This window comes from Epinephelus moara, chromosome 24 (genome assembly GCF_006386435.1).
Source record: "Epinephelus moara isolate mb chromosome 24, YSFRI_EMoa_1.0, whole genome shotgun sequence".
In the NCBI taxonomy this organism is placed as follows: Eukaryota; Metazoa; Chordata; class Actinopteri; order Perciformes; family Serranidae; genus Epinephelus; species Epinephelus moara.
The window spans coordinates 22,415,936-22,441,594 of NC_065529.1; the positions used below are offsets into that span (position 1 = coordinate 22,415,936).

Below are 25,659 nucleotides of genomic sequence, written 5' to 3' on the forward strand. Positions count from 1 at the left end.
CTGGAGCAGCTGCTGGATTACCACCGCGCACACGCACACAAACACATATAGCCGATATCCACTGGTAAAAATCTTGAATATAATAAAACTGAACCAAATTCAATGGGTCAAAAAATATCAGTGCAGCCATTATTAAAACGATACTAATCACAATTAAAGCACACAGTTACAATGTGAAAAAAAATCAAATTGCTTTTGTTTTAATCAGGCTATACCAGCATTATTGATCTGTACTGAAAATTGTTTTGACAGTTTGTGCAGAGCGGTTACTGGTTGAGACTGGTCAATCAGCTGCCCCCATTTCAGATATAGGCCGCTTGTTAGTGGACAGAAAGACAGAGGGAGTCATGCAGAAGGTAGAGTAGTGTTGTTACAGGTCAGAGGGTTCACAGGTCTCCTCTCTTTATTGCCTACGTCAGACCTGGGCCAGACCTGTCTGTATTTCAGAACTGTAAAGCTTTGAGGATGTGTGTGTGAGCAGTGAACTCCATTTATGTTCCTTTTTATGTTAATTAAAATCTTAATGAAGTATAAATGAGAACGGGTTGAATTCAGGCTGGTGTACTGTCTGTGAGGTCGACAGGTTGGAAGCCCAAGCCCAAAGAGAGCCCAAGGTGCTCTTCAGGCAAATACTCTAAAAGCCTCCCTTTCATGGCCAGTTCAAAAGGACACTCCAAACAACTTCAGTGTGTTTCAGATGTTGCCTGTGTAGCCTTCATCAGGGAACAGCACAATAATCTGCATGCAGAGAGACACATTTTTTACACTGACGATGATTCGCTGCTGAAGCAACGATCGCTAACTGGAATCAAATCACGAGTAAAATGTGACAGAGATGTGGCTCTTTTTGCTGCCAGCAAAATATTTCTGAAATGTCATCACATCACTTACATTTGTCTGATAATTTAGTGAAGAAATTTACTTCACTGAGATTAATGTCATTAATGATAAAAAAAAAAGGCTATAAAAGACACTTGAAGTTGTTTTAGTCACCACTTTTCTGTGCATGAAGCCAAATGCCTCTCCAATTGTGAGTGCAGGCCTGATCACTAACTTTGTCTTAAAACCCAGATAAATAATTCATTTCTTCAGACCTGCACAAATTGGTTACTTTCAACCCAAATACCATATCATATCTCAAAATGTTGATTTCTTTATCCTCGGCAAATTGAATTAACAGTAAATTAATTACATCACGACTGTTTTAGTTTGTGGTTTTGCTCTCAGCTTCTGAATCAAGAGCAAAGTCAAACTATTTGAGAGTGAAAAACTGCCATCAGCTCAGTGATGAGGCGGCAACATTTCTATGTGGTGTCACAGAAATGTGAGTAAAGAATAAAAACCACGGTGTGAGCAGAAATAAAAGACTTGGCTACATCAGTGTTTTATATCAGTGACATCCTGACCTTTATTTTATTGCATTTTTTTTTCACTCTAATAATGGACAGCTGGCATTTCCTCCCATGCAGAAAAAGTTTCATCATGCTGCACCAATAATAATGTGCATGAAATAACTCAACTAGTTTGTGAAAAACATGATAAAGTAGGTGGATATATAAACTTGTGCATGGATTGACTGTAGGCTATATGTTGTATTTGTGGGCCTGTAAGTGTGGGTCTGTTTCAGAGCAGAAATATACATCTGTGAAGGAGCAACACTGCTATGAATTATACCCTTGAGCATCCAAGGTGTGTACACGATCAATAAAGGTTAGAGCCATACAGAGTTTACAGCCAAAATCTATTTAATGTGGGAGAAATGAACTCAAACCACCCACTCTTGTTGACCTGAAACAACAGGTGTAAAGCAAGGTCTTGTGTTTATGGCAAACACTCCTATAAGACTCTCATAATGTAATGTTCATAATGTTAGTGCACAGTAAACATGTTTCCATGTGTTGTTTGTGGTGAATTAAAGTGCACAGATGTGGCTGACGCATTTCATATTAAATTCATCGAGGCTAGAAGCCTAAGGGGCCGTACACACGCCTGGAAAACACGAGGTCGGGTGCTGGGTGCTACTCTTGTGTCTTTTCAGTGCCAGCTTTCAAAAGCGCGGCGGCAGGTTGCGTCTGAGGTTAAGCAACCATAAGGGCCATACACATGCCACATTTTTAGTGCCCTCAAATCCATTGTTTTCAATGTAGACGCATGGCAGGTGCGCTGAAACGCCAGAGCGACGCCGCTGTAGAGAGCACAAGTTCTATTTTTCAGGGTGCGACAGCTGCGCCCTGTGATAAACTGAGTTCAACTTTTGACGGGTTGATGGACACAAAGACATCTGTCGCTATCACTACAGTCAAAGTAAAAATGGAAACTGTCAAAATTGTCTCAGACTTGGAATTGCTGCAAAAAAATTGGTCAATTTGCTGTTATCATGCCATTAAATGGTCGTTATCAGTGTTGATAAGCACCATGGGTTAGTAGGGGCCGACCACATCTACCATTAGCATGAGAAGGCCATTATCAGGTCATGAAATGAAACTGTCTGTGAGTGAGAAAGGGCTTTCTGCCAGAAAGGGCCTTCACACAAAAGGGTTAACCCTAACCCAGGAGACCGAGGTTCGAGTGCCATGTAAAACCAATATTTATGCCCAACCATGATATTTGATATGATAAGTGTTGCCAAGTTGTTTTAAATCTAAAGAAAGTGAGAGTGAAACCTACTGAACTGATAACAGCCTTCTGAACCTACCAGTAGGTGTAGCAGGCCCCTACTGACCCATATGTATGAGGATTATAGCTACAAATAACCAACATTTAATAGGCTGGATTGGGTGCAAAACTATGTGTTTCACGTAGAACAAACTGTTCATGAATGTTTCAGTGCAGCCATACTAACCTACAAACACATGTCAGCAGCTGTCATATAAGGAACGTGTGATTTTTTGCAATGAAATGTCACTGAGAAGTACATTTTCAGAAGATGTTCCGGGAGATATCAGCATAAAGTTGGGTCAATATCTCGCTGTGGCTACAACTAAGTAGCCTGAATAGCAACAGTTCAAAATGGGGACAAGTCCCAAACATCAGAAAAGTAGTCTGGAGTGCAGACTGAAGTGCTGCAGCCTGACTGTGAGCACCCTCACTTCTGTCTTTCCTCCAATAGCCCCTGTTCGGAGTGCTACCCCTCATCTGCTTAAGATTCATGTGTTGAGCAGTCAGCCTGCAGCTATATACACATAATAACAGTGTATCTAATGTCTCAATGTTGCCTTTAAACCATTCTGTTATGGCCATCTCAGTGTAATAGAACCCAGCACACGCTGAGATGAAAAGACTTCTCAAGCATGGCTAAATGCTTTTATTCCCACAGCAGGCAGAGGGGAGGTGGAGCAGGAGGTAAGGTGGTGGTGGTGGTGGCGGTGGTGGGGGGTGGGGGGGTGGCAACAGTAGCTGGGCAGCCAACAAACCAAGCTACCTTGAACTGATGGGTTAGCCAGGCGACTGATGTATTCTGACAGACACAGGCAAGCAGGAGCATCGTGCAATTTATCAAAAAGCTGTGTCTTTCCCCCGTCAATACCTGACAGGCATGTCCACCGCTATGAACGGCCAGATATCTAGAAAATCTGTCACAGGCGGCAAAGTCGATGTAGAGGGAGCATATTGTATGTCTCTATAGGACCACACAGGTTAGTCTCAAGTGAGCAAGGTAACAGTGATCAGCTGTGAGGAACAAAGGGAGGACCATGTCACACATTTTCCCATATCCTCTCTACTACTAATCAACATATTTGCATATTACACCTAGCTTCTGAAACTCTTTTTTTTTTCTTCCAGCCCTCTTTTCTTTCCTCATTTGCCCTCTTAGATCACTCGTTGCCCTTCTTTCCCTTTCTCCACTTGCTCCATCTCGTCCTCACCCCGAACCTACGCAGCCCATCAATCCTCCTGACATTATCAGTGTTTAACAGGCCCACAGGCTTTTTGCTAATTATCATAACAGGTCGCTGGTACGGCTGAGTACTCCTGCACAACAAATCTATCCCCAGTAAAACCTGCTCGCTAAGGAGACATCTTATAAGCAGCCTTACATAAGGACACACAGACTTGGTGTGCAGAATGCTCAGATTTAAACATGCATGGACGCACATATGCGCAGTTGAGTCTACAACAAGCTTGCTTATGTGTAAAGTGCATGTAAGTATGACAGTATCTCTTTTCATGCGGAAAGAGGCGGCAATGTTTTTTCTCACATGAGCCGAGGAGAGCAAAGGAAGTCCCACTAACTTCATGAATTCATTAAGAAGTGCATCATTTGGTGAGTTAAAATATCATTTCAAAAGTACGTTGGGATTAGCCAGGTTTGTTGTCATGCTATAACAAGCTGAGAAAACTTGCAATACACACTATTAGTTCTGCACACTCCTGCAAGCTAGTGACTGAACTGCAGGTCTCAGACTATCGAATTTCAAGCATTCAAACAAGAAAAGAAAATATGAGAGAATACATGAGAATGCTACTGGAAGCTGTAAGAGCACGATCAATCAATTTACCAGCAAAGACAGCCTGATGTTTATAAGAGAAACAACACATACGCTTGGACTGCATCATTATTTGTGTTGCCTTGCCTTGCTGAGGCTCCTGGAATGCAATTTATTGTGTGTCTTGCTTATGAATTGCTGCGTGTTATGGTTATGAAATGCAGTAAAAGACTAAATGAAAAGCACTGAAGAGCTTATTGTTGTGCTGAAGCATTTGTTGCTGCATGTTGGCAATATGTTTCACAATTTTCCACACAGGCTGGACTTATTTTTGAGGAGAGCAACTGTGAAAGTGACAGGATGAGTGATAAGTACATTAGCGGATCATTTTTGTGTGTCAAGTGTTTTGACATGGGATTTCTCAGAATGTGTTGTTTAAGGTCAATATTTTTATTTATATGTATATATTTTAAGATGTATCTGGTGTTTGCTGATTGCAGGGCAGATGAAACTTGACAAAAAACTGACAAACTCGTCGTGGACACTTTGTGTGACACCTGCCAGGTATGAGCTGAAAATACAATGGACACTATATCTGTGAGCAGGAAACATTTCTACATAGCTCATTCCCATGAGAGTGCTGCCAGGAAATAAAAAGGAAAGCAGATGTTATTTTTCTTCCACAGTTATTCAAGGTGACAGCTGTCAGTCATATTATGTCCGCATGGTTAGTTGACATTCATTCCATCCGTTCCCGTTATAGATTTGTTTTTGAGGCGAGTTTGTGTAAAATGACAGATTGCCTCTGAGAATGGCACTGGGTAAATGAGACTAAGATAAAAAAAAAAAAAACATATTTCTTGAGAAGCATTTTTTGACCTCTAGAGCCACCATGTGGTAGCAAACGGTATATCAGCAGAAACACGTATCAAACAACTGCCTCACTGACCTGCCAACAAAACAGCAGTAAAAACACTTTTACACTAGGACACACTGAAAATGTATCCAACAGTAAGAACACACAGCCAATTATTTCTCAGCCTCAAACCGCTGTGTGTGTCATGGTGGTACTCACAAGTCCTAAACTTCCACCAATTAGAGTAAACCCTCTAATAAAAAGTACCAGTCAGTTTGGGAGCGAGTCATCTTGTTTCACAGCGAGAGGGAAATAAGAAGGGGGCGGGCACCCCTGCTGACCTTCACAATACAGAGGGCCTGCAATTAGTCGTGTCCCTGCCGTAAGCAGGCTGCCTCCTCTCCGTCAAAAGCAAACTAATACCATCACTCAATGCACAGACTGGATGCTGGTAGCATTTCCATGGCACATAAAGGTCACTTTGCAAAACACGAGCAGCGAGAACGTGGAGAGACCGAGAGATAATTAAGGAAATTGTCATAATTAAGTGTGAGGAGGAGGTGACTTGGGAGGTTGTCGCCAACAAGTCGAGGCGCAAGATGCCGTGACTCAGCACAACTGTCCCTGCAGCCAACCCCGATGAAATATTAATAAGACTGTGTTGGTCATTTTTTGGTTGGGTGGAGGCCTGTCTCCATGACTTATGGAAATTAAGGATAGAGAATAGATTTAGCTTGTGGGCCTAAATTGAGTCAGCAGTGGTTTCTATCTTTTTTCATGGATTTCTCAGGGAGTAAGTGAAGTGGTGCTTTGGTTAAAGGGAGCACCGCAGTGCTATGCATACTAATGTAGGCTTTGCCAATTAGGAGCCTGAGGATTAGAAATCATGAGCCTACATGGCCTCTTCTGCACGAGACCCTATTTTACAGCAACCCTAAACCACTAACAATCAGGCCGCTTGAGAACAACAGCATCAGCCCTGAACTGCTGGATGTCTGCAGCCACTCCGAAGAGATCACATCACACCCACACTGATCTATTTGTGTTGACAGCTCCTGACAGCTTAAGTGCCATTTGTATCTGTACAAGCTCGATCATTCAAACGGGGGTGTGTTTGCATCCAAGCCCAAAAGGTCTTGTCTAGATTACATTATGCCACACTGAGGGACAGAGCAAACTGTCCCCGCCTGGCCCCCTCCTCCAGGATCGGGATGAGTCAGTCAGCGAAAGGCTCGGGGAACATGTGTTATACCTTTGCACTGACAGTGTAATTAACCTCTTGTAGTGTTGGAAGGGGGAGTTCAGAGCAAGACCTGGTGTACCTGTCGGTCCCCGATGGTTACGGCTGCCAGCGGACACCGGGTCAACCCAGAGCATCACCAAGGCAACGAGGAAGGCCACCTGCACAGGCCAAGCTGACCTCCCCCACAGTTTCATCCTGAGAAAGAGGAGAGAGGAGACAGAGGGACAAAAAGGGAGCAAAGGGGAGAGAGAAGAAGGAAGAGGCCATGAGAAGAGGTTAGAACCCCGCCCCCCCAAAAAAGACAGGAGGCAGAGGAGCGCAGCAAACAAAAGATATTGCTTTTCAAACAACCAGAAACAACGTAAGAGGCGAGCTGGCAAAGGTCAAAGGAAAAAATGATAACTGCGAGAACAGAATAGACCTGAGAAAAATATTCCTCCAGCAAAGGCACACATACTGTGGTTGTATCTAACTCACCAGCGGTACAGTACCAGCATCCTTTCATGCCTATTAGCATCATCTTATACTTCATTCTGCTTAACTCAGATCTGCTGTCCTCGTTCGTGAACACTTTTATGCTAAGTCTGCAGCCGATCTCGACACAAAAGTGGACAAGGTACAAAACCTGATCACATTTTATGGCTGAAACTTGTTTATATGTGCTTAATAACATTTGTGGTTTAATATAGCATTATATTATTGCAGCATTTTGTATAGGCCAGTAAGTTGTGACAGCCTGTTCCTACAGACAAAAAAGATGTTCAGCTTGGATCGTGGAGCAATGAAAATGTATTCATAGCCACAAAATGAGCAAATAACAAGACTTTTGTTTTGCACAGCCAGGTGTTCAGGTATTGAAATTAACAGTTTGACAACTTTTAGACTTGAACAGAGACCTCTAACCCACAGATTTACTAAATGTTGCATTGTTTTTAGTTTTGTTTTTGCACAACAACATTCAAGCATTGAAATAAACTGTTTTATACTTCATTACACACATTTTACACTGTTTTTTTTTTTTGTTTGTTTTTTTCCCCCCAAAAACTACTTACTGTTTAAGACAACGATTTGTTTTTTTTTACACTTACCAGGTCCTACTAATGCCAAATAACCAGGAGAATTTGAAAGCTGGGGTCTTAGGAGGCTAGGACTGTTACTAATCTTTTTTTTATCAGTGATTATTTTGATTACTTTCTTGATCAACTGATTAATCATTTTGTCTATTAAAGTGAGGGAAAAAATGAAAATCATCCATCACATCACTTTCCCACAGACCAGGGTGATGACTTTAAATTGCTTGTTTCATTTTGTCCACCCCTCCAAAACTTTAAGATATTCCATTAACTATTATATATGACAAAAAAGAGCAGCAAATTCTTACATTTGATCAGCTTAAATCAGCAGTTAACAATTAACTGAAACAATCAAATACTAATTATCAAAATGTTGCTGATTAATTTTCTGCTTATCAACTAATTGTTTCAGCTCTGTCATGGTGTGGATGTTGTCACTGCTTAGAGGACTAGCTGATTAATAGATATAGGCAATTGACCAGAAAATTAATAGACAAGAATTGTGATAATGGATTAATCATATAAGTTATTACTGCATATTTACTGGTTCTGGCTCCTTAAATGTGAACCTTTGCTGCTTTGCTGTGTTTTATATCCACACAGGTCCTTTATCTTTGGGTTTTAAACTGCCGGTTCGATTAGAAAAAAGCAATTTGAAGATGTCAGCATGACCTCTGAGCATATGAGGATATTTACTATTTTCAGACATTTCACCACAGAGTAGACAATGAATCGTTTCATAAAAAGGACTGACTCATCGATAATGAAATCATTAGTTGCAGCGTTACTGTTTCATGCCTTCGTGTGCATCTTCACAGGATGTCGTCTCACCTGTTGGTCGTCTCTGTCTTCCTTGATCTCTCTTCCACTCAGTAGCTCCTCTATGGACAGGGTGTACAGGCCATGGCTGCATTCACACACACCTCAGCCCTCCTCCTCCTCCTCTTCTTCCTCTTCCTCCTGCTTCTCCTCTTCCTCACCTCAAACAGAAGAAGCCCCTGGAGAGAGGAGGTACAAAGACACTCGGTCAGAGAGGCCAGTCTGCCCTGGGGTTCCTCAGTGGCCTCCAATGGCCTTGTATGAAGGTCTACACTCACACACTCACACACACACATACACACGCACACACACACACACGGGTAGAGATGTGAGGGCCTAGATTCTGTTAGATCCATTGTTTACAATAGGTTCACCTACCCCCAGGCTGAATGTGATCCCCACTCTAGATCACACACAGCTCCCCCCCTCTCTCTCTGACACACACACACACACACACAAACACATACACACACTCATACTCTGTCATGTACATACACACACATTCGGACACACTAAAACAAGAGTACACAGCACTGTAAAACTTAAATTGATTCCAAAATGGCCGTACATAAGAAAAACCTGCACAATGGTCTCATAGCTTAAACGTTCCCCGGCAGCGAATCAGATGATCAAACAAGCCATAAACACAAGTTGACGTTCTGCACACACACACTCTCACTCTCACACACACACATACAGTATATTTGCACAGTGTTTGCAAGGTAAATTCAAACAGTGTCGGAGGACAGCAAGAGAGACTCTCCCTAATTACAGCTGAGTGACAGCTTCTGATGCGTGTGCACTTGTACACACACTCTCCCTCTCACACTCACACTCACACACACAGAGTAAATTACCATGCCGCTGTAAGAGTGTGTCAACACACCTCTCTTTACAAAGGGACTAACTCCGCAATCTAAATGAAAGACAACAGATTCACATTAATAACAAAATGTTCTCCTCTTCGAACCTTCATTATTCATCATGACTCATTGATATGCAGCTCAGTCCCTGCTACGCTCAGAAACTTCCTGGGAGTGTGTCAGCTCCATCCAAGCCTGATACCTCCGCTGAGCCATCAGTGTAGTGCCACTGCCCCCTGGTGGGGAACAAACCAACAGCAACCCCCATGAAGGTGTCAGAGATCAGGAAGAGATACCTCAGTTGGAGGCATGTTACTAAAGTAAGCTGGCAGGGCAGTGAAAGTTTGACAAAATAAATGGGGGGTAGTTGTAACAAAGATAAATAACCTTTCATAACATCATCAGAGGAGTTACACAGGTCACAGAGAAAGACATAAGGTGAGATAATGAAAGGGCAGACAATGGAGAGTGGGCGAATGAAAAGACTGTTGAAGATAACGATGCAAGGATAACTGTGGTGAACTGTAAAAATAATAGTTTAAACAAATACTGGAAAATATATCATGTTGCAAACACACACACGCACACACACACCACTAAAAGTGTGTTTAATGTGTATTCTGAGTGTATCTTGTTTATGCACTCCTGCAAAGGAAGTGGGTTGCAAATACAGATGTCAAGGCCATTCAGTACAATGGAGTGATGTTTCAAATTTGCAATTGTGTGTTTGTGTGTAGTGTGTGTGTATGTGTATGTGTATGTGTGTGTGTGTGTTTGTGTGTTTCATTCTGATACAGTACGTGAAAGTATGCAAGGTGCATGTGCTGTGTGTGCAGCGTGATTAGGCATGCTGCATGGCAGCACTGTAGCCCATTTCTTATTCTCTTTTTAAAGGCTGTGCCATGGCACGCATTTTTATCAGCTTTGTTCTCTGATACACTCATTAAAAGAGCACAATAGTGCATGTTTGTGCGCATATGTATGTGTGTGTGTGTGTGTGTGTGTGTGTGTGTGTATGTGTGGCCTCCAGATGCAGCTCGATCTCGTCAGGTCTTCAGGGACAAAACGTCCCATCAGTCACAGCGATGTTGTCACCTCTACTGACTCTCACACACAAACACCCACACACACACACACACACACACACACACACACACACAGATTGTGGCCATAGTGATACATAGGCTAGAATAAATACAAAACAATCTGTGCTGATGTGCATGAAGACACAGTCTCACACATTTTTATACAAAACATTCATGTTGACTAAAAAGTCTCAAGTGTCCCTGAGGGCATTATGTTGAAGGAAGCAGAAGTGTGTGTGTGTGGGGCTCAGCTGGTCATCACGGCTGTGAGGAGTCTTTGGATTTGGCAGCAGTAAGGACACACACACACACACACACGCACGCACGCACGCACGCACGCACGCACGCACACACGCGCGCACACATTAACAAACAGAGCACAGACATGCTCAAGATTATCCGAGAACATCAAGTCTCACTCTTTCTAAAATTATCCCTCCTCCTATATCACCCTCCCCACCTCATCTGTGTGTGTCTCTGTGGGCTGAAGGGCTGATTTGTGTCATTTCTTGCAGTAATCACACAGGAGTGACACTGGGGCTCATTGACATGCAATGAGACAATCCCACCTCGGCCAACAAATATATCTGTGTGCCCTGCATCCAAACAGCATCATCTGCCAGCACTCTGCCAGCTTAGCGCACAGTCACAAACGTACTCATACAATTCACAAAATGATACTTGTACATAAAATCTCAGTGACCTTACCCGTCACATCAGGGAACATGTATGCTTTGCATCAGAAATAAAACAGCGAGACACGTCCTGCATGATGGGGATGATACTGACACTCTGCTGTTTGTCAGTTTTACAGATTATATCATTTGTCAGGACAGTACAGGAAGTTCCCGTTCATCAGGACCGAGCTCCTGCAGAGAATAGAAACCGCATCATTAGTTGATAACTTCTGCTGTCACCTGTTTAGTATGTAGCAGTGTTCAGGCTTTTGTGAATATCTCTAGTTTATCTTTCTTGAATCGATACGTTATCTCTCTAATTGGAGTAATTGCATTTCCCAAAGTGCTGTTTATCAGACGGCACTGAAAAAACAGGAGTGATTTTTGTGTTTGTAAAAGTCTGCTTCAGATAGTTTGACGAGATAGTCTCATCATCCGACTGGGATTGATTCTGCCTCACTCGGGACGATGATGTCAGGCATCTGGTCGATCCATTGAACTCTTCAATCCACAGCAGGATCGAGCGCAGCATATTTCTTAAGGTATTCATAATCTTCAGGCTGATGACTTTTGTGACCTTTGACCTTTTGTCTAGCACATTAATTTTAAGGTTTTGCTCAATGTCAAGGTTGAAAAAAAAAAAAGGGAAAACTACAGCCTGGAAATGTGTGATACTGTGCATGATACTGTACTCCACAAAAACATTATGGTGACCCTGAGCTTTCTCGTTGTCTGCCATATATCACTGCTGTCAACAAGAAATAACAAAATCAAAATGAGCATGAAAAATGACTGATTAACTGAGCATATTTATAAGCACATTAGGATCAACTCTTTCAATATTTAATGACCTTGCTGTCCTTCATCTTGTGCTTCGTATAAGGCATTTCCATTAGTGGTGCAGCTCTAAGAAATACATCCTATACTGTGTGTCCCTCCAACACTTTTGCCTCTCTCACACACTCTTATTTAGTGAATGAGCTTCACAGTTACACTGATACCTTGGCTGACTGAATTAATGGACCAATAGTGGCCTTTAATGAAATATCAGATATATAACACTTTCATATAGTGCCAGCTGGATGAGGCTTCAGCCTGACCACAGGTACATAAAAACACTGCAATCTAATATTCTCTGTATATTGAATTCCTTCATTTTCAGCAATTCAGTTTGGTAATGATTTACAATGATTTCCTAAAAGGCTGTGCCGTGTGCTGAAATTTCTTCTACCACCCTACGACAGATGCAGTGCATCGACTACTCTAACAGCGGCTAACTGTGATGAAATAATTAAGTCTGTGCTTGAGCAAAATCTGATGTCTCATGATGCCTTCAAAGCTGTTTTGGAGGCTTTTCTGTACACTGACAAAAGTCGTTTCTGTCCTGATTACTAGTTTAAAAGCAACATTAAATACAACATGAAAGAAAGATAAATAAATGTATGAACAAACATGTCAGTATTAGTTTTGTCACATGGGCTTGGGCTGAACTCCAGTGTGCATGTGTGAAAAACAGAAAAGCAGTGAGATTGGAGGCCACACAAGCATCACACCAGTATGCTGATTTCTTTGTGCCCAGACACAGACCCAGCAGACAAAAAGCATATCAGTGTAAAACAAAGTGCATCTCCCTAAGGCGGAAAGATATTGAAAATGAAACAGGCCAGAGCCCGACAGAATCTTATGTGAAGCGTTTCAGATTTCTGCCGATATGCAGAGTATTAACATTCAGTTAGGGTGTGTAATGTTCCACTTCTATATATTTGTCTGCCTCCGACTCTAAACCATTACAGCATGCTGCTCTTCGCCATTTCCTCTGGGTCGCTGGGCAGATAGAGCGGGTGTGTGCCCGAACGCGAAAGCACACAGTGACACACACAAAGTTAAATTAACACAGCAGTATGTATTCAGAAGCCCCGTTCCTCTGCACCCTCATGTTCAGCCACCACGGCCTGCTATTTTCCTGGTTCTTGTTTGTTTTACCTCGTGTCTCTCGTCATGGCTCTCTGCAACATCCACCCCTCCATACAGGTTTGTCTCCATCTCTCTTTCCCTTCTCTCCCCCTTTTATCAGTGTGCAGATGAGAATCCCTGATTTCTCCTCTCCCGCTGTTTTCTGTAGGCTACAAAATCAATACCCCCCCCACAACTGTATTTCTAATCATATCTCACCATTTCTTCTTCTTCAACTTATAACTGAACACATCGCCAGGTATGTTTGTGTGTGACACCATGTGTGTGTCAGAACATGCATGGGAGCTCCTCTGACTGTGGCATTGGGCAGAGGCAGTGAGGTGGAAATATTGGACATATTGTGAGTCAGACACATCATAGACACACACGTACAAACCCAACTAACCACGGTTCTACATCAATGTGGAATTAGACTATTCTAAAAATTATGTTACTAAACATATATTATGCATGCCGATATACGCTGTATATGTTTAAATTGTGCAGTGGCATAAGGTAGTTGCGATGTGCCCCAGTGCGGACTATAATGACAAGCCCTGGTGCCAGATTTTGCACCCAGCCACCCACCGTACACAGTGCATCAGAGAAATGTTTTTCTGTAGGCAGATGCGGAAGTTAGCATCACCCTGGTTCCCTCCATAAAAAGCCAGAGGGATTTTTCCGTTGGATTCTGGATTATTGCAGAAAATAAGCTCTGTGGCAAACACACATTTATGGTACTAACATGTTTTGTTCAGCAAGACAGTCATCCCAAATGAGCACCTCTTCTATGAATTTTGACGTGTGTGCATCACCAGAAGTAATGAGCTTATTAATTAATTAGGCTACAAAGAAACTACACCACAGTCACATGACTTAATGTTGCCACCAAGATGAGGCTGTAAAGCTGTGTTTATTAGATGACGATATTCTGTAGTGTCATTTAGCCAAGTGTTAGCAACCGCCTTAAGGACATGTAAAAGCTTCAAAATTCACAAATGGGGCATTTACTGACACACTTTATGTTGTAGAAGAAAATCTAAAAGTCTCTTTAGCTTGTGTTAACCACAGAGCTTATTTCAGGCATCTAAAAAAAACACTGCCTTCAAGACAAGGGAACCGGGAGTGCAAAAAATGCTAACTCATCCCCGGGTTTTATGACTCATATCTGCACCACTCTCTCTAAATCATCTCATCTTATCATATGATCAAAAAGAGACGTGACACTGGACACCATGAGCAGTTGGGAGATATTGTCCTCGAGGGCTTTCTACCAGAAAGGGATCTCTTGTTTTGGTTAGGAGATAAGTCGTGGTTTGGGTTAAAATGACTGGATTTCTGTCAGAGGACAGGACTTCCTTGGAGACAGCCTACAAGGAAACTTCTTCCCTGTGCACAATGTCAACATATATACTCCCTAGCTATCATCACTGCATATCTGTATATGACAAAAATACGAAAGAAAATAAGAACATTTTAATTTAATTGAAGAGTTTTATAGTTTACAGCTTTTATAGCTTAAGCAGAATAAGCTTATAATTTTATAATTGATTGCTATTGACTACCTTCAATAACATAGCTTAAACACCGGGATATTCCCAAGATGGGAATCTGAATCACTTGCAAAGGCCAGCTCTCCATCCAACACATCTTCAGACCCGCCACACCGAGGCCCCAGTGCATCTGCAGTGCCTGCACTGTCTATATTTACACCCCTTAAATTGTACATTAATTACTCTAAGTGTAATTTATGTGTATGCTTATGACAATGTTTCTTCTGACATCATACAACTTCTTACCACCAATGTACTGCTAATGCTTCTAACACACTACAGTTTTGGTGGTTTAGCTGCATTTTGAAAGGTTTGTTTAGGACATAAATGCCATACATATGTATTTTTAAACTAGCATGGACGAATATTCTAATATAATCATGTGCAGAATCTGTATGAAAGCACCGATCACTGTGTAATAAAAACTACACTGTGTTCCTCTTCAAGGTCCACAGCAATAGTGAGTTTATATCTTTGTATAACATATGATTCTCATAGGTTTGTTTTATAAAGGAAAAGGTCAGAAGTCATCTGAGGGACACATAATAACGCCGCACCAGTTTACGGCCATCCATCTGTACCGCCACTCCTCTCCCGCTGTATTGTTTCCTCCAATAAACCAACAAGCAATTAAGTGGAGGAGCCTCTGTTTGGTGAAATGGCCAGGTGGGGAGAAAGAGCGGAGAGAAAGTTGTGAGTGAAAGTCTGAATTCAGGACCATTACCTGACTCTGGTATTGACTGCGAGAGTTCAGAGAATGGCCTTGGCACTAAGGTACCATTACAGCTCAATTGATCGGCATGCACTTAAGTCCAAATCCCACCTTGTTGCACAAGCCATCGTGTCAGGATCCGGTGACCACGAAATATGTGTGTGTGTGTGTGTGTCTGTGAAAGTGTTCAGAACATGTTGGTTTTTTCCAAGGTTGCTCTTTGCTGCCCTTCTCATACTCTATCTACCAACTCGTTTTCATCTCCTTTGCCACTCCTCTCACTTCCTCTTTCTCTCTTTCCCTTTCACTCTCTCCTCCCCCACTTTCATGGATAAAAGTCTGAAATGATCAGAGTCCCAGTGTGTGTTTCATGTGTCGAAGCGGACGACCAGTCACTTCGGGGAGTCTGGAAACACCTCTCCAGCTGGCATACAAACACAATAGCAGACTAATTCACAAACACACCCATACGGTTCACACAGGCACTCCGTCTCTACCTGCGAACTGACAAACACACACTTCCGCATAAACACGCACCTTTACAGATCGCTCCCCTTGCACAGTTTACACAGAATGAACAGCACTCTTTTCGGGTGTTGCTGAGTGTACCTGTCACGCTCACACATTGCTAGCAAGTCTCATTAAAGTCCTATAACAACCTCTCCCTCTGAAGCAGAGGAGGGGAAGAGGCAGATGTACGCTGTTACCTGTTTTATGGAGGGGAAACAAAGCACAGACACTAACAGGCTAATAAACATTAGCCCGCTAACACAACAAGTCTGCGGCCACGGCCCAGTCCCTGGTTTCCTCTTTACAAGTTAGTCGTTTAAAACCCAGACAGCCAGCGTTGGGCCGGCATAGATCAGAGCAGCCCTCCTCAGAGCCGCTGACAGACAGAGGCAGGGCCCGGGCTGTAAATCCAGCGCACTCTAATAAAGCAATAAAAGGCCATTAAAAGTCAGTGTCCCTCAGCACTAGAAGATGGATGGAAAGGTGGAAAGTAAAGGAGACACTTTTAGATGGCTGTACACACCCACGCACATTTTGGCAGGTTTTCTTCCCCTCTCCACTCGAGACAAACTAGGTATCTGCAATATTGATGCCTTTCTCCTGTTGTTACTCCTCTTTTATCCTTGCTGGCTGCAGCTCGCTTTTGTTGGTGGAGGGGGAAAAAAAAAAGTAAACACTGTGATTTAGAAAGGTGGAGTGCAATCTTTATGTACTGTTCTGCTCACTCAGTAAGCTCTCTGTCTCCACCACTGATCTGCCTTCCTCCCTGCGAGGTCTACTGCAATGTTTTTCCGCTACAACGATTTCATACCAGCCCACATTTTATTCACACTATCATGCACAAATGCAAATGTAAAGTTGGCTCTTACATCATGGCTTTACTACTGTATGTGTTACCAGCAGCGAAGTAGCAATACCAGACTCTCTTACTAGCGCTGGGATTGTTGCTATGAGAACAGTGATGCAACATTTACCATTTTCATTATCTAAATGTTTCTAACAGGAAGGACATTTGCACTTCTGTCTACTTCTTTCCTTTCTTTCTTTATCTTTCCGATCCTTATTTTTTCACTGCAAGCATCTCACCTTTTCACCACTTCTCATACTGTCCCCAAGTTTTTCCTTCCCTTCCCAGCCTGCACAGGGATCAAACAGAGGGGAAGTATAGAGGAGAGAAGTCGTGAACCACAGCAGGGCAGGAGGGAGACAGCACAACTTGGCCAAGTAATAAAACATGGTTTCTACACACCCAGTCAATGCTCCTAGCTCCTGTCTGTACAGAGAATAAGAAAAGGAACGGATAAGAACAAAGTGTGTGTGTGTGTGTGTGTGTGTGTGTGTGTGTGTGTGTGCGCGTGCGCGTGTGTGTGTGCACTGCCAAACCCGACTGGACCCTTTCTCTGTAGCTGCTGGTATTGAATGGCGGCTCGGAGCCAAACAAAAGCGGTCCGAGGCCCTGACAGCGAGTCTCCCGAGAGCAGCGGCCATTCATTGTGCTTTGTGTCCAAATTATGATTAATGGAAAATAAACAACCTTGATGTGAAGCCTGCTTTGATTTTCTATGAGCCCCGGCCTCGCTGCAGTTGTAGCTTGCTCCTCTGGCCAAGGGAGAGAAAAGAAAAAGCGCTGGACAAACACTCACTGAAGCTCAACTCTCGGCCTCACGATGCTTCCACACAACAGCTTTAAATCAATGGACACACAGATAAAGACGCTGCTTTCACAAACTCTCCTTCTCTCTCTCTTACACACACACACACACACACACACACACTCTTTCTTGCTATCACTGCACATCCGTATACCCACAGACACTCATATATGCAGACAAACCGACATCTTGATTATATCAGTCCCCTCTGCTGCTAATGACCAGCTTGCGCGTAATTATATTAATTACCGTACGTGCCACGCCTGTCAATGGGCCAGCCGAAGCAAAGGGAGAGCCTGATACAAGTGGAAAGGATAAAGGAGAAAAAGAAAGGGAAAGAAAGCCACAGATGAAGGAGTTGGACAGTGGTCAGAGTGGGAAATAGCAGAGAGAGGAAAGGAGAGAAAGAGAGGTCAGGGAAAATAAAGTGTAGAGAGAGCGGGAGGGAGAGAAAGACAGAGAGAGAGAGGAAGCCTGATCAATTGTTCATTTTACAAAGTCACTGAGACGTGTCAGCAGTGTCAATAAGTGAATTAATTTGTCTGTGGGTCTCCAGAGCATGACACCATATCACTCTGCTCCCCAGAGACAAGCAGGGCCTCTAACCCTTCTCTCTCTCTCTCTCTCTCTCTCTCTCTCTCTCTCTCTCTCACACACACATACTGGCAAATGGGCACACATACTCACACACTCTCACAAAGCAATTCCATACATGGATCATACACGGATATCAGGACCAGCTGACACGAAAACACTTTAATACAAATGTTCCCAACCTCTCACCGCACGCACAAACCTTTTGTTTTTAAGCATTTGGGGGGAGATTGCAGTGACTTATAATCATTCCCTGGAGACTTATCTTCACCTCAGCCATGACTATGACATGCCTAACTACCAAAAAACAAGTCTTAAAAGTCCAGTGTGATGGATTTAGAGGGATATATTGGCAGAAATAGTATGGTATATGTTTTCATTAGTGTATAATCACCTTAAAAACTAAGAATTGTTGTATTTTTCTGACCTTAAAATGAGCCCTTTGTATCTACATATGGAGCAGGTCCTCTTCTACGGAGTCCACCATGTTGTTCTATAGTAGCCCAGAACGGACAAATCAAACACCGGCTCCACACAGGGCCATTCTTGCTTTCACGTCAACCACTGTAGTTCTCCTACACGTTTGGCACATGAGAGAATTTTCAGTTTTGCAACCTCACCACTAGACGCCTCTAAAAACTACACACTGGACCTTTAGCCCAAACGTATTGATTTTCCTTGTGGGGATGAGTGTTTCTGTTGACTCACTGTAATGTGACTATATGAACAGATATTTATCCCACAGTGTGATTAGGCATGTAATTCACCTTCAATTACACTAAATGAAATCCAATTAAAATATACTGTTTGATAGAAAACCATTAATTCTCAGTTATTTAAGTGTGGAGATATATATATATTGTATATCCCCCATTCTTAAAAAATGGGACAAATGAAAACCCTTAAAGTTATAAAATTAAATAAAATTCTGATCTGCTTTCATTTTTTTTGTTTTTTTTTACTTCTAAACTTGACTTGTGCCAGAAAACACTTGTCTCTGTAACAGTTGCTATTGACAACATCTGTGTAAAAATGTATCGCTATAATCATCTAATTTTTAAAATCATTTTTTTTAATGAAAAAATTGGCCAGATTTGGGTCCCAGATTTTTGTCAACTCTGTCAGATCTCTACAACAACATAATTTGATCAGGCACAAAAAGGGAAAATGCCCCAAAAATATCTTAAAAATTAAAATAAAATGGCTTCTCACTACGACTGTTGTGAAATTAATAAAGATATAACTTTTGGTCAACTCCATGAGACATCAACTCCATCAGATCTTACCTGTGACACCCAGCGTGTATGCTTTTTCAGAAAAAATGAAATCATTGAGAGGTTGTCCCATTACAGGCTTTAATAGACAAGACTTAATAGACTCTTTCAAAATATATTTTCCAGCCTAATTGAAGAGTAAAAAAACAAAACAAAAACAAAAATAAGGTTTAGTCCCAATTCTCAAGAGTGAGTGATACACACACAGACACACACACAAAGAGACAATAATGATTCATCCTCATTCCAGCAGCCATCCCCACAGGAGGCTATTGTCCGCTGGTGACTGACATCAGTCAGACACCAAGAGGGACGCTCGACCACTGGCTGCCTGCTGTTTTCATTACAAAGCCATCACCTCCAGCACCCACCCACCCACACACACACACACACACACACACACACACACACACACATAAACTCTGTGCACCGACACATCACATCGACATACACATTTACACACACTCACTCACTCCTCTGGCAGATTTCCCCTCAGTCCTGACTCCCCAAACTCCTCTCTGTTGAAGCCTGTCTCTCAGACACCCCTCCAGTCCCACTCTCACCCACATCAGGCCCTGGCCTCCCTTCTCTGCTGTTTCCTATCTCCTCCTCTCCTCCTCTCTTCCCCGTCCTCCCTCTTTCATGCTCTGCATCCCACGGGGTTGAACCCTCTCTTCCCCCACATGAGGTGTTGTTTGAGGGCTGCTGTGATGACCGCCCCAGGCTCTGCCACGACCGCACCGCTTCCTCGCTATGGCTTCACAGTGGACCCACGCTGCAGAGCATGCTGGGAGCTTTTCATAATCCCACAAACACACTAACACTGTCGCTCACGGTTACCGGCACATCTGCCAGCTGCCAGAGGGGAGCGAACAGGGACGCACTGTCTCTCGCTGAGACACACACACACACACAGACGGACACACACACACACACACACACGAGTGGAAGCAGCAGATTGCGTCCAAGGTGATAGATAGAGCACTGTGGGAAGGAACTGTGCCTGTTCAATTACAATCATTACTATCACTTTGGGAGATTTGTCATGGTCAAAGTGAGTCGGAGGTGTGGAGAAATCACCTTGAGGCCTGTGAGGTGGTGTTATTTTCGGTTTCCGCAAAAGGGTTAGGACGCCCTCAAAACTCTCTCCCAATTGAAAATGACTCAAATTAAGCATAAATTAATTACTCGCAAACTCCAAACAGCTGTTAAAAAAAAAAAAGAATCCCTCAGTGGTACATGACTGACTCTTTAAAGGCACTTGACACATAAAGAACAATAATCCAACAATCTGTCAACTACTTCCAAGCCGTGAGAGCAGTAAGTCTGAGTGTACCTGCTGCGCCTTTCACTGTCCTCTCTGGGCTGGACAGGGGGAGGCCATGTGGCAGTGTGGCCTGTCAGTCAAAAAAAGGACCTGAATTAGAAAGAGTCTGGATGGTGTGATGGCGCCACACAGGAGACAGGGGCCTTGCTGTCACTGATTGACTGACTGACAGAGGGGAGACTGGAAAACAAGGAGCACACACAGCTGTGGAGCTCCAAAATGAGACCTCCGCTGCTCAGACCGGATGGTACCTGCACTTACAAAATGATTGCTGTGTGAGGGGGAAGGCCCAAAGATAGAATCATCACTGCACATCTGCTTACAGGACGCTTGGGAAACTTTAGCTCAAGTGTGTTTTTAGTTCATTTTAGTGATTTGTGCAAACTACAACCTTATATATTGCTTATCCAGTGTGCTCATACTGTACTTTTTGGTTCATAAACCCTGTGTGTGCTGTGTTGGTGGCGATAATAGAAGAAAGATGACAATGTTAAATGTCTTCAGATAGATGGGGAGATACTGTTATGGCATTATATCAACCAAAAAGGCAGGTGAACTGAATTTAAGAACATCCACAGATATATAAAAATATAGAAAAACTATATTTGAGTACAAACTATTCAAATAAAAGAATTACAAAGGGATATTAATTATAGCCCAGCTGATCCTGGATTTTTGAGCCCGATATCGATATTTAGGAGTCTCGAAAATCTAATACGGTATGATCGCCAACATTGTTTTTTACATAAACACAAACAGTAAACAGTCTTCTTTTTTGTCTTTTGATTTTTTTAAAGAATTGTGAACAAGATACATATTACACAGAACGTTTTACAGTGGAAAAATCAACTTGTCAGAACTCTCGGGTGGGAAAACTACATGATTATGGCACTGTTTTTATACGAACTCAAACCTACTTTGGCATTTCTGTACTGCAGGTTGTCATTTATCAAATAAAATATACACCAATACGAATATAGGGAAAACAAGTTTACAGCAGCTGATGAATCAGCCCAGCCAATATTTCAGTCTGGCCAATTTATCGGTCTACAGCTCTAACTTTATTACATTTGTGGGGGGAGTCCAATTAGGGCTGTATGCGCTAAGAAAATTACTTAAATTAAGATCAGAATGGAGGGTATTGACTTAATAAATAGTCTGAGGCAGACTACACCAAAGTGAAAACCATTCTGAGCTTGAGTACTTCAACAAATTAAGTCATCTATCACGGTTCAAACATTTAGTGATAAAAGTGGATTACATTATGGATGAAACTATCCCATCTTGAGTAATTAAACGCAGATGACTACTGAGCAATACACACAACAGGGGGAGTCTGTTCACCAAAAGGTGGACAGTGGCTTTGCTTATTAGTGGAGGCCCAAACTTAGTGTATCACCACAGTGTATCACATGTTATCACTCTGGCCTGTCAGCAACATCTGAACTTTACCCTTTTTATTACAACGGGTTGTGACCTCTGTCCAAGTGCGGTTTTGTGGTTGAGACAAGAAACAGACACACGCCAAGCTCACACTCATCGATCTAATATCCCTCTTTCCTCCATTAGAGTCATGGATCTCCTGCTTGAGAAGAGACATCTGTCCCCGGTGTATTTTTTCTTTTTCTGTCAACCTGATTTTACGAGGATGAGTGAAGATGTTATTGTCCACTGCTTCTGCATGACGCCTACTCATGTCCTCAGACTCCATACACCCAGAAACTGCCCGGAATGAAAAGCTGTCCGGGACACTGTCATTTACAAATGAGAGGCCTTTCTCCATCTTTCTGTCCATGACACAAAAGAAGGCCTCTCTTCTCCTCCCATCTCTTTTCTCCTCTCCTCCTCCTCTCAGTCGGGAAGTATCCATTCATCACAGTCAATCTGTTAATGCCAGTGTGTGTGGAGGTGATCTCCAATCTGTCGCGCTGCTGTCACCTCACCAGTCCTACATGCCTGATCCCGCTTTATTCATCTAGCATGTCATCCAGAGCGCCTTACACACACTTACACACACACATACACATCATCATCATTTCACTGTGTTGTCTCTCCCTCACACACAAACAAGCACACACAGATTTCATTGTGCAGAGTTTCTCCTGTTACTTACACACAGACACACACACAGGTCATTTCACACATAGGCTGTGTATTTCTCCCTTACACACACACACACACACACACACACACTCACTATCTTCTTCCCTCGCCTCATCTCTCACAAATATTTTTTCTGTCTCTCCAGCTCATTTCTCTCGCCTCCTTTCCTCTCCCCTTCTCCTCATTGCCGTCCGTCGCCTCTCTGCTTGGCCGTGTCCTCATGCACAATCGCAATTGCACACATTCCATTCCCCCCTCATTCCCAGCGAGCCAGTCATCCTGAACAGCCCTCTGTGGGGTAAGTAGATAGGGAACTGTTGAGACATGTAGAGCCGAACGGCCCTCTGAGGATACCGGCTGTCCCACCGCTGGGAGCTACTAAANTGTGTGTGTGTGTGTGTGTGTGTGTGTGTGTGTGTGTGTGTGTGTGTGTGTGTGTGTGTGTGTGTGAAAAGTGCACTGAGTAGCAGGGTGGGTGTGAGGAGATTGAAAGGGTGACAAAGACAGAGGAGAAGTCATCCACTGCAGACAGGAAAAGCGGCACAGCAAGACGTCAGAGTGCCACCCTTATACAGGTGTGTGTGTGTGTGTGTGTGTGTAAGAGTGTGAAGGGCGGCTGGGTGACAGTGGGTCAGGTTGGAGAGAGTAATCTCCCCAGGATTAAGAGTGCTGCTCCTGTGTTAATGTGACTGTCAATGAGAATTAAGTCCCTGGACCGATCCTCTCCACCCAGCTCCCCTCTCCCCCCTCTCTCCTCTCCTGTCCGCCCTGTCACACTAATGACACCACTTTCTGTGGAGTGCCAGTGCGGCGCGCTAAAAACAATGGGGAAATAATTACACTCTTTCAATACAGTACAAATTGCAGAGCTGAGCAACGGGACAGCGAGCGATATAAGCAAAGGGAGAGGGAGGGAAGGAGGGGATGGGAGAGGGAGGGGTTGAGACAAGGATGACTAACAATTACAACACGATAGGGGTTGGGTCTCATTACTGCGCCCATTAACATGCACCAAGTAATTTTCCCCTCTCAGTTTGTGTGTGTGCGCATAGGAGAGAGAAAGAAAGAGAGAGGGGGGGGGGTGAGAGTGTGTCTGTGCGTGCTGAGCGTGTGCGTGCGCGCCCAATAGAGTGTGCCCATTAGGTTCTGCAACACACCTCCCTGCCTCCGTGCGCAATCTGCCCGGAGAGCCCGGCGGCACCTCATTTCTCTCCCATATGTCTGAGCTCCGCGCGCTCTCCTCTCTACTCCCAGCAGCCGATCACGATCCATGCAAAGCGATTAGAAGGCGCGTGAAAAGAGCCCGGTCAGCGGATCAGCCCCGCGGATCACTCAATAGGTACTAAGCAGTGCCGAGCTTCGACCGATCGCTTATTTAACCTCACAGTGGTCCACACTGCATCAATCTCACCTCAATCTTCCCTTGCCCTCGCCCCGAAAGCACGCGCTTACACACGGTCAGCGGATCTGACCGCCCGCTTGAATCCGCTCATCATGTGTACCATTTTTACGCATGGCAATCACGCGCCGAGAGGCAGCGGAGTCACTTGGAGATCAGGGAGGTTTGGGTTGGAAATCCTGGTGTTCTTTCAAGAAATCGTTCCTCAGCAAAAAAAAAATGTGTTCGCTGCGCTCTGAGCCAAGAACATCAAAGTTGCTTTCAGCTCGCCAGTCGTTTAGTGAGTCAGTCAGCCAGTCACCACCCCTTCTCTCCCTGCTGCCCGTGGAGAAAATGTTCCACAGCTCTACAGCCAAAGTCCCCCTCTGACCCCATCCTCGTTTCATTAGCCTATTGACCGTGCGCCATGGAAAGACAGGGAATTAAAATGTGAATGTGCACTAATTGAATTGGAATAAAAAAAACACCACCTTACCCAAATCTATAAACTCGATGGCATGATCACAGGGAATTGTAAAGGATCCAGGTGAGACAGTAGAGCACTTTGCCACTTTCTGCTCCAACTCCACTGATTTTGTTTTCCACTAAACGGGGCAATCCTTTGGAGCCTCCTGTCCAGTTCCCGGAGCCCGCGCACAAACACACAGAAGCAGGGGTGAGCAAGAGGGGCTACTGCCACGCCACAGTACCAGCCCTCCGGAGCCGGGTAAGAAAACACAGCTCGCGCAATAGCGATGTGCTCCAATGTGCCATGATCTCGCCGCGTCCCATGTCAAAACCACACTGAGGAGAAAGTCATCAAAAGTGCGTTAATCCCCCCAATGAGACACCGGGCTGGTGTTTTCTGGCGAGCACTCCACACAAGTTCATCCCCCTGCGCCTGCGACTGTCACACAGAGGCGTTAAAGTCGCCGGAGAGATACTGATGAGAGTGATGGCATAGTGATGCAGGAGTGATAGTTGCGCTCCCGTCGCTCCTCCCGAGCAGGGATCGATTGGACATGAGAAATGCGATGCGAGCCCGTCTTCCCCATTCAGAACACGTGCAACAGCGCCCGCCCAGTTCACCAGCTCCCAAGTACACCCCCCTCTTCCTCACTGATGTCATGTAGTTTCCAAGTAGCCTGGACTGTTTTGGTGGAGGGGAAGAGAGAGAGGAGGGGGGCAATTCTGTGCCTCAAAGAGAGATGGGCTACATAACAGCCTTTCTCAGACTGCAAAAAGTTCATCTTAATACGTGTCATTTTTCCTCATCGTGGCACACTTGACATTTCCACTTTTTATGGTTTGTTTCAATGGATTTAGCCTCAGAACACGGCAGGTACAACTGATCAATACGGGGAAACATACATGATACAAGCTGCAATGATTCGGACCCCACAGATGGAGTATTTTGGGAGTACACCTGGCCATGCACCTTTGGCATAGTCATAAATTTCACACGGGATATATTCTTCCTAAGGTAAAAGTAAGATATATGAGTACAAGGTCCCTAAAAGTGTTATTGATTTTTGCTCAGATTGGTAGGAGTTTGCCTAA

At 43.7% G+C, this 25,659-nt stretch overlaps 1 protein-coding gene across 2 annotated transcripts in view; it reads right to left on the reverse strand.

Annotated features, from left to right (window-relative positions):
• The window catches only part of tafa4b (TAFA chemokine like family member 4b), a 50,353-nt gene extending 25,251 nt beyond the window's left edge, over window positions 1-25,102 (reverse strand). For both annotated transcript variants that reach the window (XM_050039079.1, XM_050039080.1), the window contains exons 1-3: window positions 24,596-25,102; window positions 8,431-8,597; window positions 6,606-6,721 (exon numbers count right to left, since the gene is read on the reverse strand). In XM_050039079.1, coding sequence (XP_049895036.1) covers window positions 6,606-6,720 — 115 coding nt within the window. In that variant the 5' untranslated portion in view covers window position 6,721; window positions 8,431-8,597; window positions 24,596-25,102. The remainder of the gene's footprint in view (window positions 1-6,605; window positions 6,722-8,430; window positions 8,598-24,595) is intronic.
• Window positions 25,103-25,659: the final 557 nt, after the last annotated feature.